The 17,866-nt window shown below is 41.9% G+C and overlaps 1 protein-coding gene across 1 annotated transcript; it reads left to right on the forward strand.

The window, feature by feature from the left end:
• Positions 1 to 558: 558 nt before the first annotated feature.
• On the forward strand, positions 559 to 16,155 carry rgs9a (regulator of G protein signaling 9a; the record flags this gene model as incomplete). Its single annotated transcript, XM_083779908.1, has 17 exons — positions 559 to 627; positions 3,236 to 3,329; positions 4,948 to 4,998; positions 5,800 to 5,906; positions 6,695 to 6,746; positions 6,858 to 6,916; positions 8,753 to 8,829; positions 9,034 to 9,115; positions 9,963 to 10,025; positions 10,744 to 10,773; positions 11,403 to 11,464; positions 11,735 to 11,848; positions 13,784 to 13,899; positions 14,291 to 14,378; positions 14,659 to 14,797; positions 15,534 to 15,616; positions 15,999 to 16,155. The coding sequence occupies 17 exons, from the start codon at positions 559 to 561 to the stop codon at positions 16,153 to 16,155; spliced, it is 1,443 nt and encodes a 480-aa protein (XP_083636034.1).
• Between the last annotated feature and the right edge of the window lie 1,711 nt (positions 16,156 to 17,866).

Raw genomic sequence — 17,866 nt, forward strand, 5'->3', positions numbered from 1 at the left:
TTGGCATCCAGGGAGTGTGTGTGCAAAATTTGGCATCGACCGGGTTGTTTTGCACAAAGCGGCCTCCTGGTGGCGCTATAACAGGCCGTTGTGGAAAGTTTGGGGCAGAGGTTCATGGTTGGCATCCAGGGAGTGTGTGTGCAAAATTTGGCATCGACCGGGTTAACGGTGGCCGAGATTAGCTGTTCACGGACACACGGACGGACACACAAACGGATGGACGGAGTGCAAAACATACTCTCCCCACATGCCTTCGGCCTGGTGGAGACAATAACCCATAGAGCTATATTATTCTCTTCCCCTGTAGGGAGCACTCTTTCCCCTTGTCACTGCATAGGATCAGTGACGTTAATGCACTGCAGCCTGCCTCCACCTGTCATTGGTGGATAAATCCATCCTTACTTAACAGCAGGGAGAGTGAATAAGTCCACCACATAGGCTACTGTACCATCTGGCCTGGCTGTTTCTTATAACAACTATATATCATATTTGGGAATTTCCTAACATAGAATTTTGATTTTATTTATTTATTTATTCCTTTCAAATCCAGCTGCAATCATGACAATAAGGACCATTCGCCCCCAGCGGGACCAACATTATCGGTCTCGTATACACTGTCTAAAAAAGGTAAGTGCAGTTTGGCAACTGTTTTCCTAAAGTTGGGTTATTCTTGACTGAATATTGCAATGGTTTGAGCTTTGCCAGTGTCACATATTGGAAATGATATTGTCTTGTTTTCATGTCCTGCGTGACTGTGTCTGCAGTTTAATTCCAGTCTTATCTCCTTTGCCATAGTGACAGAACTCATTGAGATTTCATGGATAAAATAGAACTGTTGAATGGTCATTATAGAATGTGACAATGAGAATGTTATTTTTTTTGGTGAACATACTAGAATGTGTTTGTTCTTTTAACGAACATCAGATGTGGTTGCTTCTATATGGACAGAAGCTTGTTACAGATGATCTCTAATTCCCCAGGCTGACCTTAAAAGCCAATTAACGTCTCTTCACTGCCGCTGCGACGCTAGCTGCGACCCTACAACACATGTTATAGGCTACCCAGTTTGTTGTCGTCCATAGCCTATCTACAAGATCAGAACGTGTCACGAACTCACAATGTGACATGTTATGAGCTTGTAGAGCTGACGTGCATTCACACAGTTGATTTGGAGCAGCATACATGCATCATTGCGTCTTTATGTCATGTCACTGGCTACCATTGACAATGAATGGTAGACTGCATCTTTTACATGTTCACTGCAGTGCAACATTGTCGCATGATGAAGTATACTGTATACATTATAAGTATTAGTAGTAAGACAAAAATTACGTAGACTATTTTCAGTTGAAAAGGTGAAAGACTAGACACATTCAGCACCTTTGAACAAGACACACTACATGTGTTTCTACCTTCTCAATGCAAGTTGCTCTGAATAATACATTTAATGTAATTTCTGCCAACAAAACTCCTGTTAAAAGCACATTTCACCTAGCCTGCTGCCTGGTTAACCACAACCCCTTGAAAACATTTAATTCCTTTCTGCGAGAAATGCAATACCTGCATCCAGACAGACGTGTCACGAAGATGCAAGATGTACCAGCTGTTTAAAAACCAGGAAGATGCAGCAAGATGCAGCTCTTAGCTGCATCTTCGTGACTCTACTGTATGGGAGTACAAGTACCCAAAGTGATTTCAAGGGGGAGTGGTTATTAACCAAGCTACATCTCACCACCAGTAGAGGTAGGTGGTAGGTGCTTGTTTGGAATGGTGTGGCTCTGCAGTGGCCTCCAGGTTTGAGAGAACGAAAACATTTGTGTAACATTTTGCACCTAGTGGCAAAGTGACAGTTGGTTAATCTTCCTCAATTAAGCATCTTTGCTCTTTGCTCACTGGATAAAACAAGACATAGGCCTGTCAATCTAAGATTTGACCCAAAATAAATTGCAATAGTAATCATTCAAGGTTTTTTATGATCCAAATAACATAATTGATTAATATATACATTTTGAATCATGGTAAATTCAGGGGTTGAATGTTGGGGTACCATTGAAAACCTATATAAGGCAAAAATGTGAAGCTTAGATTGGTAACCTGGAGGTGTAGGCCTACATATTAGAGCAGCTCTAGCACCATCCGCTGGACAAATAGATTATGTGGACTGAGTGGTACTGTAATGTTCATTCCTTTTTAATTTCAAGGAACTCAGTTTCTCCATTAGAACCCTCCAATCTACACCATAAAATCCACAGTGAGTGTGCAAATGTAACCATTTGTTTGGTTCCATTTGTACACTCTCAGAGTTAGAGACCCTCAATGGCCCATTTGGGCCACCTGTGCTTATACCGAAGTTCTAGGACCCAAGTTTTATACTGTATAGTACCATGCAGTTTGTACTAAATATTATTCATAACTGCGCATAATTATTCACAAACAAACTGACATTGTGGTAGTAATGTCAGTATTGTTTTGCAGCTCAATTGATTCAAATTATGTTTATTATGCATATATACACATTTCATACATGTCAATGTAGTAATGACGTTTTTTTTTCGCAAGAAAACACACGCAACAACTTATATTACATTCATTCAATGTCATATACATTATACACATTATATGAATCTCGGCACTGGCAGATGGCAGATGGCAGAACAATGTAGTACTTCATACATTTCCACAACCTATAGCTTCTAATGGCCGAGCCACGTAGAAAAATGTCTGGTGACCAGCCGACCACCTTTCCAAAACTACAAAATGTCTCATGCACGCTGCCAGTAGGCAGAGGAAGTCAAGAACATCTCAGTATATGTATCACATATTGTAAATATTGTGTGTGGATATATTTATCCATCCATCTTCAACCACTTATCCAGAAGCGGAGTTCAAACAGTTACAGCAGACAGCCCTTTCCTGGGCAACATTATTTTTCACATTCATAATCTCAATTGTCCTGTCGTCCCTCCATAGTTGGGCAAGAATTACATAATTAATATGGCAATTATGGCCCAATCACTAGTATTATTTGAGATAATAGCAATAATCATCATAATCGTAGTGGAAATAGCAGAACTACTGTCTTATAACCTATGCCACATTTTGACGCATTAATTGTCAAGTAAAATGTCATAATCGTGACAGACCTATACATAAGAGATTTAGAGCGAATAACTGAAAAGACATAAAGCCCTGAAGGACTCCGGTCAACGGTATACTAATCATTCCTTATGTGCAGTTGGAGACCATTGTGGTGGAGATGCAGGACAAGAGTGGAGTGAAGGGATCTGACCAGAAACTCAATGTCACCACCATCCCACACGTTATTACTGGTGACTGAATACACACACACAAACCCATGCGCACACATGCATGCACGCACGCACGCACGCACGCACGCACGCACGCACGCACGCACGCACGCACGCACGCACGCACGCACGCACACACGCACTGTGATAACACACAAGGGAGAAGTTAATTACATTATTTGTGTCTATTTAACTTTCATTTGAAAGAGTCTAAACGTATATTATTAAATCAGTGGCTCTTAAATTGGTTGTGAACCCTCATGAATTTGTTTTGTCAGAAGTATGCCAAATTCTTTCAAATGTTGTCAGATCTTCAAGCTCATTACTTTGTGAGCTTGTAGATTGGCTATTTTGGAAGAGCCGGAATATGAAATAAGAGTGGTTTAACTGATTGTTTTGGCTATATTAACACATTTAGCTGGGGACCGACCCCCTGGAACTCTCTCAAGGACCCCTGAGGGTAAATGATGAACAATTTCTCTCCTTAACCACATGTTCAAGATGTCAGACTAGTGGCATATTTCTTATCAAAGGTTGAAAGCAAGAAAGAAAGAAAGAAAGAAAGAAAGAGAGAAAGAAAGAAAGAAAGAAAGAAAGAAAGAAAGAAAGAAAAAAGAAAGAAAAAATGAAAGAAAGAAAGAATGAAAGAAAGAAAGAACGAACGAACACAGGCTACTAGTTAAGCTTCTAACATGGTCTATATAAAGCTGTCACAATTGGATGAGATGCAGCGTGTGCTTGTGCTAAAGTGGCTGTTTAATCTGCTCAAGACAACCATGTAGGCCAAAGATCACACCTTTCCACGTGACACACACTACATCCTCATGTATACTCTGTAGTACGACGTTGCTTGCTGCTCGCTGTTCATTGTTTCGGCATACACATGTATCCACTTGGACCACCACCTCCCCATAAGGGTCCATATGGTTCCATTTCTACACTCTCTGGAGGAGCATTTTCACCAGGCTTTCTATGACTGAGATCAGTGGTGGAAAGTAACTATATTTACTTAAGTACTGTAGTACTGTACTGTACTTAAGTACAGTTGTGAGTTATTTTTACTTTACTTGAGTAATTCCAATTTCCAATACTTTTACTTCTACTCCACTACATCTCGGATCCAAATATTGTACTTCAATACCTATATTACACTACATATATTTGAAAACTTTAGTTATTAGTTACTTTGTAGGTTTTGATTATTATTGCAAAGTATACAGTATATACATTTGGGCCATTTGAAAATAGCCGATCTACAAGCTCAAAATGCATTGCGAGCTTGTACAACTGCTATTTAACTACATTTCAAAAGTTGTGAAATGGGACATTCCGCATAATGGCCTACATTATGATTTTAATGCCAATACTTTTGACCTTTACTTGTAACAGAGTTGCATTCCAGTATTGATACTTATTTAAAAAAAATGTGAGTACTTTTTCCACCACTGACTGATGTCACACTAATAATACTAATAATGCTAACTCTGAAAATCTGAAATTGGAAATGTAGCACAGAAATGAATAGACATGTACTCGATTTAACTGAGATAAGGTCGTTCTTTCCTGTTAATCTCAAGCTCGTACATACAGTATAGTATGTGTATAACAGATCATATTTACCTGCTCTGCTGCCTTACAGGCAAGGACGTCATCGCATGGCTTGTCAGCAAGATGAAGGTCACGCAAGAGGGTAAGAAGAATTAATCCAGATGATTTGTTTAACCGCTTGAATCAAAACAAGGAGGGTCACGCTCTGGGCGCCCGCTGGCCTAGTCACTAGGCCAGCGGGCGCCCAGAGCGTGGCCCTAGTGGTGCAGGCGCATGCCACATATAAGCCAAATTCCAATACCCAAAATCTCGGCCACTCACTCACTCCAGCATGGTGGTGTTACGGTGAGATTGATGACCTGCTGAAATATGTCACAATCGTGTAGACAATCACATAATGTCAGTGTCCGAACTTAAATTCAACCTAGCGGTATTTGGGCCACGTATTTAAAGACCTCCATGTAAGTTGTATTGTATGAAGTCCACAAGATGGTCACATATTTTGGCAGGTCATCAATTTCACCGTAACACCGCCATGCTGGAGTGACCGAGTGTGAGTGAGCGAGTGGCTGAGATTTTGGGTATTGGAATTTGGCTATAGGCTCTGGCCTGACAGCGTGTTGCGTGTTCGAGGTCCGTTCATGACAACCTTTGCTGCATGTCTCTCCCCTTCTCTCTCTCCCTCTTTCCTGTTCGTCTTCACTGTAACTATCAATAAAGGCACAAAGGCCAAAAAAACGAATCTTTAAGGAGGGTCACGCTCAGAATTAAAAGTAAATTTGTTGTATCTCTCTTCTCTTCTCTTCTCTTCTCTTCTCTTCTCTTCTCTTCTCTTCTCTTCTCTTCTCTTCTCTTCTCTTCTCTTCTCTTCTCTTCTCTTCTCTTCTCTTCTCTTCTCTTCTCTTCTCTTCTCTTCTCTTCTCTTCTCTTCGTGTCTATACAGAGGGGCAGATGATTGGCACCATGTTGGTGTCATATGGATACATCTATCCTCTTCAAAACCATAAAAAGCTGGTGATGTGCAACGATGGCACTGTGTACCGCTTCCAGGTAAAACACTGACCCTTGCCGTACACTACATAATGTACATACAGTATATAAATATTACATGTTACATTAGAAAGATCTTCAAAGGTTCTCATTAATTTGCTCGCTCGCTCGCTCGCTCGCTCGCTCACTCAATCACTCATTCATTCATGCATTCATTCATTCATTCATTCATTCATTAGCTCGCTCGCTCACTCACTCATTCATTCATTCATGCATTCATTCATTAATTCGCTCACTCACTCATTCATTCATTCATTCATTCGCTCGCTCACTCACTCACTCACTCACTCACTCACTCACTCACTCATTCATTCATTCGTTCATTTATTCATTGTATTCACAATGTCATTGCTTGATCCATCCATCCATCCATCCATCCATCCATCCATCCATCCATCCATCTGTTATTGTTCAATGCTGTGGTAAAAATTATTATAGTCACAGTGTATACATTTATACTAAATAGATTGATAGATGTATACTGTAGGTAGGAAGGTACAGTAGGTTCGGTGGACGGACGGACGGATGGACGGACGGGACAGACAGACAGACAGACAGACAGACAGACAGACAGACAGACAGACAGACAGACAGACAGACAGACAGACAGACAGACAGACAGACAGACAGACAGACAGACAGACAGACAGACAGACAGATATTTAGCAGCTCATACCTATTATTAATACAACATTAACACTTGTGTTCAAATTAATTGTGTTCATTGTGTTCTGTTGTGTTGTGTCGTGTCAGTTTGTGTTCAACAACATGGTGTTTATCTCCTGCAGACTCCATACTTCTGGCCTGCAAACCAGTGGGTAGCAGAAGACACCGACTACGGTGAGTAAAGCACATTGTCGCTGTCGCCGGGCAGAAAACTAGTACAGGTATATCCATGTTTCAACATGTAATTATTCCTCTAAAAATATCTTCTTTCTGTGTCCATACTAGCTATTTACCTGACCAAGAGAAACATCCGCAAGAAAGGCATGTTGGAACCCTATGAACAGGTCTGTGTGTGTGTGTGTGTGTGTGTGTGTGTGTGTGTGTGTGTGTGTGTGTGTGTGTGTGTGTGTGTGTGTGTGTGTGTGTGTGTGTGCACGCTGTGATGTGCTGTGTGTGTGCATGCACAGTAGCCTACAATTCTTGCTATACGAGATTTCTATAGCTTTAATAATCTTCCACAGTTCTGGGGCTGAGCATAACTTGATTTTGTGCTGTATCCAATATGGCAGCCATGTAAACAAACACACAATGTAATTAAACAGTTAAACATGCTTTTGGAAAGTGATAGACAATGCAGTAACCAAATATTGATTCTTACCGTTTTCCCAGGCAACCGTGTTGCACTGGACACACCTGGCATAAATTAATGGATTTATTATTGTAAAGCAATGAAATCCTTCACTTTGTTGTTACGTTTAGGTCAATGTATGTAATACAATCAATGGGGAGCAGGTCATTATCAGTTGTGTAAAGTAACTAAGTAGCCTACATTTACTCCTTTGTAGATTATTACAAAACATACATTACCCACCTCAGCCTTACCACACTTTTCCTGGGCTGTGTGTGCTCCAGTTCCTGTCGATTTGATCCAATGAAAGCCAATGAAACTGGTCAGATGACCAATGATATCCAATTAAATCAACAGGAACTGGAGCACACACAGCCCAGGAAAAGTGTGGATACATTTCAGCCATTTGAAAATAGCCGATCTACAAGCTCACATTGCATAGCGAATACTAGCAATGCAACACATTGTGAGCTTGTAGATTTATATTTTCTAAAGATTATTATATATTTGAAAATGTGTGAAATGGGACATTCTGTATAATGAGTACTTTTACTTTTGTACGTATATGTTGTTATACCAAAACTTTGGCACAAACAAGTACATTTTGAATGCCGGACTTGTACGTGTAACAGAGTATAGTTCTACATTGCAGCATTGATACTTTTACTTAAGTAAAACAGTTGAGTGCTTTTTCCGCCACTGATTATGCCTGGCTCATATATCTGGCTCATATACTGTATGTCAGCAGGCAGTGTTTGGTGTGTGTTGCTGCGTTCACACGGGCAGATGAAACAATGCCGTCTACCATTCATTGTCAATGGAAGTCAGCCACATGAAGCTAAGAAGCAGCTATGGCGCATGGAGCTGCCGCAGATCATGCTGTGATGCGTTTGTGCGTCGCTTCATCTGCCCGCGTGAACGCACCATCAGTAGCCCAGCACCATGTTTCATTCAGTCTCCCTCGTTCCAACAGCTTCATTAGTGAACGCACCATCAGTAGCCCAGCACCATGTTTCATTCAGTCTCCCTCGTTCCAACAGCTTCATTAGTGAACGCACCATCAGTATGCACCATGTTTCATTCAGTCTCCCTCGTTCCAACAGCTTCATTAGTGAACGCACCATCAGTAGCCCAGCACCATGTTTCATTCAGTCTCCCTTGTTCCAACAGCTTCATTAGTGAACGCACCATCAGTAGCCCAGCACCATGTTTCATTCAGTCTCCCTCGTTCCAACAGCTTCATTAGTGAACGCACCATCAGTATGCACCATGTTTCATTCAGTCTCCCTCGTTCCAACAGCTTCATTAGTGAACGCACCATCAGCTTGCACCATGTTTCATTCAGTCTCCCTCGTTCCAACAGCTTCATTAGTGAACACACCATCAGTATGCACCATGTCTCATTCAGTCTCCCTCGTTCCAACAGCTTCATTAGTGAACGCACCATCAGTATGCACCATGTTTCATTCAGTCTCCCTCGTTCCAACAGCTTCATTAGTGAACACACCATCAGTATGCACTATGTTTCATTCAGTCTACCTCGTTCCAACAGCTTCATTACAACCACCTGCACCAGTGGCTCAACCACAAGTGGGATTTCATCGTCCTGCAGGCTACTGAGCAGTATAAGTATGTACACATTCTGTTCATTTAACTCTGAGAGAGGGTACCATCTCAGAGTTACAGACCCATACAAGTACCCATTTGGTACCTCTTGTCTTCTACTTCTACTAAAGCACATAATCGTGTGTGTGTGTGTGTGTGTGTGTGTGTGTGTGTGTGTGTGTGTGTCTGTGTCTGTGCATGTGTGCGTGCGTGCACGTGTGTGGGCAGGGCTATGAGGGAGAGGAAGAAGCCAGATCGTGTGGTGTTTGACTGTCAGGAGAGGGCCTACTGGATTGTCCACAGACCACCGGTCAGTCAGTCTGTGTGTGTGTGCGTGTGTGTGTATGCGTGCGTGGCATGTGCGCACATGGGTGTGTGCGTGAGTGTACATAAACTGTTTCACGCATGTACTACTCATGTGTAAAATCTTAAGACCTATCCAGTGAATTATGGTGGTAATAAGTAATTAATATGTGAATAGTTTGATTGTTCAATCATAATAGTACTTTCAAAGTAGATTTTCACAGTCTGCAACATTTACAGTTTATAGTTTGATTGTTCAAGCAAAGATGAATACTTGATACATACTAGTACTATTGTACTCATTATATAAATATTGATAGGTTTATTGTTGAATCAGAGTGAAATAAAACATGTTCATGCAGTTGTATTTTAAATAGTTATATGCACTGTAACCATCAGTGCAATTTGCCACTTAAACTCTACCACAGGGCTGAAAATAGCTGATCTACAAGCTCACAACATGTTGCGCTGTAACCCGTTGTGAAGCGTGTCGATCAGCTTTATTTGGCAAATCCCCCCATAATAAGTGATTAAAGATATTCCAACTAATCAGATACTTATAATATATACTGTATGTATCCAAAACATGTGTGTGTGTGTGTGTGTGTGTGTGTGTGTGTGTGTGTGTGTGTGTGTGTGTGTGTGTGTGTGTGTGTGTGTGTGTGTGTGTGTGTGTGTGTGTGTGTGTGTGCGTGCGTGCGTGCGTGCGTGCGTGCGTGCGTGCGTGTGTGTGTGTGTGTGTGTGTGTGTGTGTGTGTGTGTGTGTGTGTGTGTGTGTGTGTGCGTGTGTGTGTGTGTGTGTGTGTGTGTTTGCGTGTGTACGTGTGTACGTGTGTGCGTGCGTCCGTGTGTAGCGTTGGACCTACAGTGCTATGGATGTTGGTCCCGATCGCCTCATTGATCCAAACAAGGAGGAGGTAACTGGTGAGTACACATACACACACACACACACACACACACACACACACACACACACACACACACACACACACACACACACACACACACACACACACACACACACACACACACACACACACACACATGTACACACACACACACACACACACACACACACACACACACACACACACACACACACACACACACACACACACACACACGCACACACACACACAAACACACAAAGGGAACACCAGTTGTACATCAACGCCATGTTTTCTGTTCTCTTTCCATACAGATTCTTTCCATCTCAGCTTTTCCTTGTTTTGGAGGATTCAAGGGTGTAAAAAAATAGACATACAGTATTGTGTTGCATGTACTTGTACCAGTGGTGGAAAAAGTACTACATTTCTCTTTACTTAAGTAAAAGTATCAATACTGCAATTTAGATATACTGATGGAGTAGAAGTACAATTATTGGAAATTGGAAATACTCAAGTAAACTACAAATACCTAAAAACTTTGCTTAAATACAGTACTTAAGTCAATGTACTTAGTTACTTTCCACCACCGGTATGTACAGTATGTTAACAGTGTTGTATCTATTCTAGTTGTAGCTAATAGCACCAGTGTGTATTTTAATGTTGACCTCTAAATAGAGGTTTATTTCCTATTTATAACAATGGATATGCTTACAATGACAAATTCATTTTTCTCTCTCTCATCTTTAAGAAAATCACCTTTGACCAGTACAGACGCATGGTGAGTAATAATTTCCCCTTTTAATATAACTTTTGAAAATGATGCAGTCAAGATTATATTTCACCTCAGTTTTCATATAAATAATGCCGTGGTGCCATTCAAGGATCTCCGCCAAAAAACACAGCTTGAAAAGCATTGGCAGAATCCACCCTCATAGGCAGAATTAAAGTTTGGTGTGACCACATCCTTATAGAAGGGTCTTAAAACCCATTTTGGGTGGGAACCCCTTTTGGTGTTAGCATTATGCTATGCTTTAGCTATTGAAAAATAGCAGATCTACAAGCTCATAGCGCACCACTCGGTGGCGCGCTATGAGCTTGTAGATCTGCTATTTTTGAAAAATCGAAGAACGACTGACATAGAAACATGGCTTTTTCAGAAAACTCTCAGGATGTAGAAGACATTTTTAGAATCTGATCTCAGGTCAGAATGGGTTAAAAGGTTTGAGATAAACAGCCCTAATCTTTACTCTGGACACTTGAGAATCATCATCCGACACCATCATGTGATGTAACATGAATTAAACTTAGATCTGGTGAATTTAGAACAGTGGAAGAGTGGACACGTATACAATGACTAAAATATGATTTGAAGGAATTAAAGATATGACCTAACGTTTTTTCTCCTAGAATATATTCTACGAGCAAGCGATCAGGAGTTCAAAGGTCAAATCTAGCGTTTCCCTTGGAGCGTAAGTATCTGTCACCTCAGGATGGCAACCTTTTATTATGTTATTTTTTACTTACATTGTTATCCCACGATTTTACAACCCATTGTTTTCACCCAGTGTCAATTATCTAATGTAATTTGTGATTTTCTTGTTTAGTGTCATTAAGTCATTAAAAATAATTGCAATGATCACATATAATTGCGATTATATAATTATGTAATAATTGTGACAGGCGTAGTTAAGCGGTGTGTTTCCCCCACCCCCCAACCCCTACCTCTTGGGCTACTGCAGACTGGTGAAGTTTGTCACAACCTACAAGAACCACGATCCGTTCCTGGCACCGTGTTTGCCCAGCAACCCCTGGCAGTCTGACAACGACACATACTGGAGTCTCAACATGAGACGGTAAGGGACATATAACACCCCATTCGTTCTCAGTTTGCTTGTGACCTTGACCTTTGACCTTTTCACCCCAGCACTTCACACGATTCCCACCAGGGTTCTTGACAACATGGTGCTCAATTCTCTAGGTCAGGGGTTCTCAACCAGTGGTCCAGGGACCAACAGTGGTCCTTGAGAGGGTTGCAGGTGGTCCCCATGCAGCTAAATGGTGGACTTGATAACCGAACCTTATTATTAGATCTTTAACACGGGTGATTTTCACATTACATTTGTGTAATTCTCATAATGTTGCTGATGTCTGAGGAGGGTGGGTATTTCAGTACCTTCATGATGCTCAGTGGCATAGAAGGTAGGTTGGTTTCCCTGCCCTGGTTTTTTTCTACAGGCAGGTGTTTAGTGATAGAGAAAAATCCCATACACCCACAATGGTCTTTTTCCCCCCAGGAATGGGTGGATCAAAGGAGAAGTTCCCAGCTCTCTTTATATATATATATATATATATATATATATATATATATATATATATATATATATATATATATATATATATATAATTATTTAAAATAATACCCAAGTTTTTCACAGATTTTATATCTATTGTTTTTTTGTTTGTTTTTTGTGAAAAGTCACGATGAAATATTAAAAAAGAGTAGGCCTATACCTCAAGTTGCCATGTATTGAAATATTTTTTATTGAATATTGTATTGAGTTTAGTTATGGTGTGACAAAAAGGTTATTTAGTGTTCTAGGCATAAGGGGGTTCCAGGGGTTCCTCAGATACGCAAAATGTATGAAAGAACAAAACACGCTCATAAAAGAGTATTTATTTTAATACTCAGGAGACAGGAACAATAAGTTACAAAGTGGCTTATGCATGACTGATATTGTGTACAACGGATGACTCTTTGAGTGTGAGCACTGAATTACTTACATTAACAGGTTGATAAATGAACTAATAAATAAAAGGAAGGTGATGATGGCCAGACGAACAACACTAACTCAAATCCCTAACACATAACAGATACAAAGCTACAACTGAACCTAACAAACAGAACTAAGAACTCAACAAGACTAACACTCCTTCCCAAAGGGAGTAAACTAGGGTAAGCAGAACGAAAACACAAACTTACGAAACTAAGCAGACATGACAAAGATAACAGAGCGTAGGCGGCTGGAGGGAAGACCACGCATAGCAGTGTTTCCTCCCCAAAGGGCTGACAGAGAGTGAGCTATGTAGCCAGGTAGCCGGGTCTCTGAGCTGCCATAGGGCCAGTTAGCCAATAGGAGCTGATTAGGTTCCAAGCCAGGCCCCCCTCAAGACGGCAACACATTAGGGACACGTCACTCATCATCTGCATTGGATGGAGGTCCCTGGCACAAAATATTTTCGGATGGAGGGTCCATGGCCAAACAAATTGAGAACCACTAATTTAAGAAGGCACACATACATTTACACACGAAGACTAAGCCTCTTTTCTGACAGGTGTCTTATTCTGATGGGATTAAGATTAGTTTACAAACAATTAACCAGTTTGACCCTCGTGTCCAGCATTATAAAGTAGGCTAAAACTGTTTAAGCACTTTCAACCTGGCTTCCATATATTGGCCATGGCATTATTGGCAAAAAAAAGAATAAGAATAAAAATAAAATAAAATAAGAAAACAGAAAACAGAAAACAGAAAAATAATCTTCACAAAGATTTTCACTATTTCACAAAATCTTTCAGAAAATGTCTAAAATGTTTAGTAGGGCTTAAAGGAGCACATTACCCTGCAGTGAAAGTTTTACTGGGCTAAACAAAAAAGCAGTCAGAGGGGTGTGTTGTGATGCCCAAAACCTTTTCAGTCCTAGTCAAGCTTACTCTGCCTGGTGGCTGGGCCGGCAATTTGGATTGGATACAATTCTGCCCTAACTGTAATGTCTTCATGTGTCCACAGGGTGGACGTCCCCACTAAGACTCGTGTGGAACGTTGGTCCTTCAGCTTCTGGGAGCTTCTCAGTGACCTGGGCGGACGAGACGACTTCAAAGTATTCCTCAAGAGAGAATTCAGTGGTGAGTCTGTGTGTGTGTGTGTGTGTGTGAGTCTGTGTGTGTGTGTGTGTGTGTGTGTGTGTGTGTGTGTGTGTGTGTGTGTGCGTGCGTGCGTGCGTGCGTGCGTGCGTGCGTGCGTGCGTGCGCATGTATGTGCGTTCATGTGTGCAAGTTTACATAACTCCTTGCAACATCCAAAGTTTTCTTCGGTAAAGGGAGGTGAACTACAAAATTGACATTATTCCGAACCAATGATACTAATTAAGGCTAGCTGCCAGTGTGTCACATTCTGAAAATAAGTGTGTGTGTGTGTGTGTGTGTGTGTGTGTGTGTGTGTGTGTGTGTGTGTGTGTGTGTGTGTGTGTGTGTGTGTGTGTGTGTGTGTGTGTGTGTGTGCCTGCCTGCCTGCCAGGGGAGAACTTGGCCTTCTGGGAAGTGGCAGAGGAGATGAAGTTCGGAGCTGCGTCATCCATGAAGTCACAAGCTGAGATAATTTTCAAGTGAGTTAGTTGAGCACAGTGTGTGTGCGTGTGTGCGTCTTATTGTCTATACTCAGGCTTTTGTGAGCAACTCAGTTTTTAAGTTGCTTCATTCAGTATTTAGACACTAATTTCATCAGACACACCTACTGTATATAAACCCACTGCAACTTCAAACTTCCATTTGCGTGCGTGTGTGTGACGTGTGTGTGTGTGTGTGTGTGTGTGTGTGTGTGTGTGTGTGTGTGTGTGTGTGTGTGTGTGCGTGTGTGTGCGTGCGTGCATGCGTGTGTGTGTGTAGGACCTTCCTGGCCCCCGGTGCCCCTCGTTGGATCAACATAGACGGTCGTACCATGGGGCTGACCGTGAAGGGCCTGGATCATCCTCACCGCTACGTTCTGGACGCTGCACAGACGCACGTCTTCCTGCTGATGAAGAAGGTGTGTCTGACACCCTCTGTTCACATTACGTTGACACGCACGCACACACGCATGCACTATTTCAAAATATCTACATATTTACATGGTGCCTGAGATAAGATATAAAACGTGCGTGAGCATAGCAGCAGATGTATACTGTGCATGATATACTGATTAGTCGGCATCAAACGATATATCGTATATATCGATATTAATCCCGATTATTTACAAAAAAGGGGGGGCTAGTGAATTATGGTGTGTGTGTGTGATATGAAATGTGAGCTTTAAGCATATTCCATCATATTCAAGTGCTTTTGGAGAGAAATGAGACAGACTCCATGCAGTCACTTTCAGTAGTAGAGGCTTACAGAGGGGAGCTGTATGTGTCTGTGCCCAGGTGATGGTTGTTGATGCTCATTAATACATCAAGGTAGGCAATTATGTTTCTGCACTGTCAAATTGGTCTACTCTATCTATTCTATCTATTCTAAGATGCCATCAAAGAAAGCTTAAAAAAAAGCTAGGTTCTAAACAAGAAGTCGTGTTTACAGTTGTTGCACAGAAATTAAGTAATTTTACATGAAAAAGGCTTGGGGGGAAGATAAATCATGAAAAAAAATTTTTTTCGGTCATTTGTCATTATCGTGAAGATTCGTGATACATATCGTATCGTGAGTTGAGTGTATCGTTACATGCTTACTGATTAGTTCACAACAGTGCTGTAGTTTGTTGTAAGGGAATGTTTGCTCTGCTACAGGATACCTTCTTCAGATACCTGAAGTCTCCCGTCTATAAAGAGATGCAGAAGAAAGCCCTGAACCCAGAGCCTCATAACTTCAGGTTGGTATGCGTTCTTCATACAAGTCTGGAAAGTTACTCAGCACATTGCTTAAGTAACATTTCTGTTGTGTATTTCATATATAAGATAGATAGATATAAGATATATTAAATAGCATGTGAGTGATTCTGAATCCATTCCAAGCTTTAGTTTTGCACGAAAAACACTCCTTGGGCTAAAAACGATCATAGCCATTGCCCAAATGTGCCCAAATGTGATGACCTCATAACACTTGTAAAGACGGCTATGGCCGTTTTTAGCCCAAGGAGTGTTTTTCGTGCAAAAGTGATGCTTGGGAATGGGTTCAGAATCATGTTAACCCCTAGTTTGACATGTCGAGGGTGGTCTCTACTGCTGAACCTACGTTGTTTTTGTCCACCTCAGTGAAGCCCAGTTGCAGCAGAACGCCAGCAGCAGAAACCCAGGCATCAGTCCCATCATCCTGTGGCAACAGGAAGAGGTGGAGCGCGCCAAGGCGGCCTTGGCCGCCAAACCCATCGACGTCAAGGCTATGATGAGCAAGATAGACAGGAAGAAATAAGACCTACTGTACGCCCAGGGACAATAGGCTGCACAGCATATTGGAAAGAAATATTACTTCACTGGTAAACGCTGTGTTTCAGTTAATGTAGTGCAGTGGTTCTCAAACCTTTTAATTTCATGGTAGCCAGACACCTGGTCGGGAACCACTGACGTAAATCATCCATTATCAACTGAACATTATCTTCTTTAGTTGAAAATATTTGTCAAGACAATGACGCAGTCTTGTGGTGTTTAATGCCTGATTTACTCGCCCTAACCCTGTAGTAAAATGGTGTTGATTGCCTACAACACCATTCTTGACGGCAATCAACGCTGTTGTGCGATGGAGTGTAAATTGAGCTTACTGTAAATTAGCGAGAGGCCACCCTACAGACAGATGTCAATGCTATTATAGAGACATCCCTGATGATGAACTAGTGACAATCTGACAGGTGTGAATCTGACAACTAAATGAATGATGCCCTGAGCTAAAAGAAGGAAATGACACGTGCAGTTTGCGTGTTTTGACAGATACTGTATATGTCACTATAGTCAAAAACATCAGTTCAGCACAGATGGATTGTGTCTACAGGTAGTTTGTATATGCACTGTACGTCTGGATTAATAAAATATTCCACTTAATAGGTCAATCGAAGAGGCACTGTCAATGTGTCAATCATGAAAGAATTATGTTAGTTGTGAAAAGTGTTTCAAAAATGTTTCAGGTTAGCCTCTCATACAGCTGTGTAATATCCTGCTTATTACACGGCTACTTAATAAATACATGAATAAATTGACCCAATAGTAACAACACATGTTCAGACATGAAAGTATTCCATTGATTTATGCCAGGTATACGGCCGTGACCATCTGAGGTCCCTGAAGATGGTTTACTGACCGAAACGTTCCCTTAATAAAGTCGCCCTTATTGTGCAAGTCATGGGCCATTTTATTGTAGTCTAGATGTCTGTACCCTGCCTACACACCCACCTACTGTATAAGTGCTGCATCACTTTGATACCACATCGCTCAGAAGCTGTGTGTGTGTGTGTGTGTGCGTGCGTGGGTAATTATATACACATAGTATATACAAATCTAAATGTATTTTGTGGAAAAGAGACCCCTTGGCTGTACAGCCTGTACGTAAGCAAAGACTCAGATTGGTGAACCAATAGGATCCACCGACGTGATCTCGACGGCACTCACCTCTCTATACCAGAAATCACACTGTCTCGGCCAGGCTACCCCTGTGTTCTCATGTCTGACCCCTGAACAGTGTCTGGTCTGGGCCAGGCTACCCCTGTGTTCTCATGTCTGACCCCTGAACAGTGTCTGGTCTGGGCCAGGCTACCCCTGTGTTCTCATGTCTGACCCCTGAACAGTGTCTGGTCTGGGCCAGGCTACCCCTGTGTGCTCATGTCTGACCCCTGAACAGTGTCTGGTCTGGGCCAGGCTACCCCTGTGTTCTCATGTCTGACCCCTGAACAGTGTCTGGTCTGGGCCAGGCTACTCCTGTGTGCTCATGTCTGACCCCTGAACAGTGTTTGGTCTGGGCCAGGCTACCCCTGTGTGCTCATGTCTGACCCCTGAACAGTGTCTGGTCTGGGCCAGGCTACCCCTGTGTGCTCATGTCTGACCCCTGAACAGTGTCTGGTCTGGGCCAGGCTACCCCTGTGTGCTCATGTCTGACCCCTGAACAGTGTCTGGTCTGGGCCAGGCTACCCCTGTGT

Source organism: Protomyctophum parallelum (genome assembly GCF_964188405.1).
Source record: "Protomyctophum parallelum genome assembly, chromosome: 13".
Lineage (NCBI taxonomy): Eukaryota > Metazoa > Chordata > Actinopteri > Myctophiformes > Myctophidae > Protomyctophum > Protomyctophum parallelum.